Source organism: Larimichthys crocea, chromosome XIII (assembly GCF_000972845.2).
Source record: "Larimichthys crocea isolate SSNF chromosome XIII, L_crocea_2.0, whole genome shotgun sequence".
Lineage (NCBI taxonomy): Eukaryota > Metazoa > Chordata > Actinopteri > Sciaenidae > Larimichthys > Larimichthys crocea.
In genome coordinates, this window is record NC_040023.1 from 26,855,007 (window position 1) to 26,857,503 (window position 2,497).

Here is a 2,497-nt window from a genome sequence, read left to right on the forward strand (position 1 = left end):
TTTTTTTTTTTTTTTTTTTTTTTTTTTTTACTAAATGGACTTTGGGGGACTCTTATGTGAGGCGGAACATCATTTCTCCTGATGTTTATTCACAGCTTGGTCTCCTCCTCCAGACCATTTAGGTTTGTTCGATTTAAAAAGAAGACAGACACACACACACACACAGTGATAGACAGTATTTCCATGGAGATTATGCATTTTCATTAGCCAGTTAGACACTATGTCATGTGTGCTGCTTTGGTCCATCAGGGGATGGGCACTTGGGTGAAATGGGCAGAAAGATTCTGTTCGCTTCAGCAGTTTTGCTGGAATGATTGAAAGTGTGTGCGAGGGAGCGGAGTGCTGGGAATCTTGTATTGCTGTTTCAGGACTTTTTCAGACTATAGATAGATAGTGTTTCAGAAGCCAGTTTTCTTCTTCTTTTTTTTACTCAAAGTTTTTACTGGAGCGTCCAAGTATGTTTTTTTTTTTTTTTCTTCCTGTTATTTTGTCTGTGTACAGTACATGTGTCAAGAACACATGTAAGTGGATAGACCTGCTGCTGAGTGTTTTGGGATTATCTGTTCAGATTAGCCCAGTGAACTCTGTGCAAACCTAAACCTAGGATCTCGTCATCCTTTTAATAGGCTTTGAGGAGTTGTCGTAGGCAGATTTGATTTGACCTAGCTCTGCCAGCCAGTACCGGTGATGTGTTTTATATAAGCAGTCTTACCTTTCCTGCATATCTGTCATTCTACACTGTAACTGATGTTTTCATTTAGAAATGCTGTTTTGTAAAAAATTATAGATTGATTCCTGCTTGTGAATGTCGGAGTCGCCGCTAACAATGAAAATGACCATATAAAGAGACACAGACGGGTGACAAATGAAAGGAAAACTTGAATACAGTAAATGAGTGCTGGTCACAAAGGGTCACTGGATGGTTTGATAAAGTGAATCAACTATGTCACCAATTTAGGCTATACCAAAAAATGGTGTTTTATGTCCCCACTAGGGATTCACTAACAATAAATTTAAAAAAACATAAAACAGGATTTAATTGAATGAGTTCATTACACCTGTAAGTTTAAAGGGGAACTCCACCAATTCAACATGTCAGTTCATTTACAGCTGTTGGTAGTAGCAGTAGTGCATATATAAAATAAGTTGTATAAAGCCTTTCCAGAGGAAGATGTGTGCCTCACATGATGTTAGTTGAGTCTAATATCTTAAGGGAGTTCTAAAATCTAGGAGCCATAACTTAAAAAAAACAGATCAGGCAACCTTACAGACCTGCAGGGCTGCAGTAGATCTTTAATGTAATCAGATGTGTGACCATGCAGAGCTCTAAAAGTAATCACAAGAAATTTGAACTTGACGGGAAGCCGGTGTCTTAACTCTGGACTCCTGCTGTCCTCCTCCAGTGGGGGGATATTGGATGTTCGCTTTATTCCTTTTACTGTATAGAAGGCTCTGCACCGGGCGAGCGGAGCAATGCTAATAAATTCACCCTTAACAAGGGTGTGATTAGCCTATTGATCCTCTCTCCTAACTTCCTTGCCGCTGCAAAAATTATCCTGCACGATTACATTTCTGTGACACAGACAATCTCAGATGGAAATGTGCTTTGACCCGGCTGCCCTTCAACAATGAAGGTCACACAGCATTTCCCCACTCCACTGTGTATGCACAATAGTTTCCAGTCTTGTAAACATAATGGTAACGTGTTCTGCTTCTGTGATTTGCTTCTGCCCTGCAGACTGAAGAAGAAGTCTCAGTCGGTTGATATTGCCAGTCAAGGTTTCTCCCCAACTCTGATGCCAGCCTCACCCCTCAACAGGGCTTCACCACCTGTTGCCAAGACAACCAGTGTCCTCGCCGTGCAGGAAAACAACACCACCAACTCCCAGCGCCGCAGCCCCCGGTGCGGCGAGCTGAAGAGAGGCTACACCATAGGTAAATGACACAGGGGCTGTGCTTCTAAACTGTCTGTCTGTGCAACAACTGATGATGTACCAGATACAGTACATTTATCCCCAACATCCATTTCCCAGCTAATCAAGGGATTCAAATCAACAACCTCCACCCTCCTACAGCTCCATTTCTCTAAACCTTGGGCTAGCTATTAATGCAATCAAATGGCAAAGAATGTTCATGTAATCATAGTTTAGCCTTCAGTAATATTACATGAATTGAACCCAATATCAGTCTTTTCTACGTTCTCAGTGTATTTACCGGAACATTTAATTAGATTTTGATGTCCAATTATCATATTACCCAGCAGTTATTACATTGTCAATTGCTACTGAGCTTCTGGGGATGACTCGTTATTATTCTGCCAGTGTGGGGATATTTGAAGTTCACGCACTCTCTGAACTGTTAACACGAACTTCCTACTCAAGTAAACTTCACCGTGTCACATCTACGACCGGCTCTCCCTGTTTCTCATCTTTCACTAATTCATTTCCTGCCTACAAATTATAATTACGTGACTCTGATGAGATTTATCCCTGTGATG

General features: G+C 41.2%; 1 protein-coding gene across 3 annotated transcripts in view; it reads left to right on the forward strand.

Moving 5' to 3' along the window:
* Window positions 1–2,497, forward strand: part of oxr1a (oxidation resistance 1a) — a 151,558-nt gene that overhangs the window by 64,211 nt on the left and 84,850 nt on the right. For all 3 annotated transcript variants that reach the window (XM_010740084.3, XM_019256538.2, XM_019256540.2), the window contains one exon: window positions 1,739–1,935. In XM_010740084.3, the coding sequence (XP_010738386.3) occupies window positions 1,739–1,935 (197 nt within the window). The remainder of the gene's footprint in view (window positions 1–1,738; window positions 1,936–2,497) is intronic.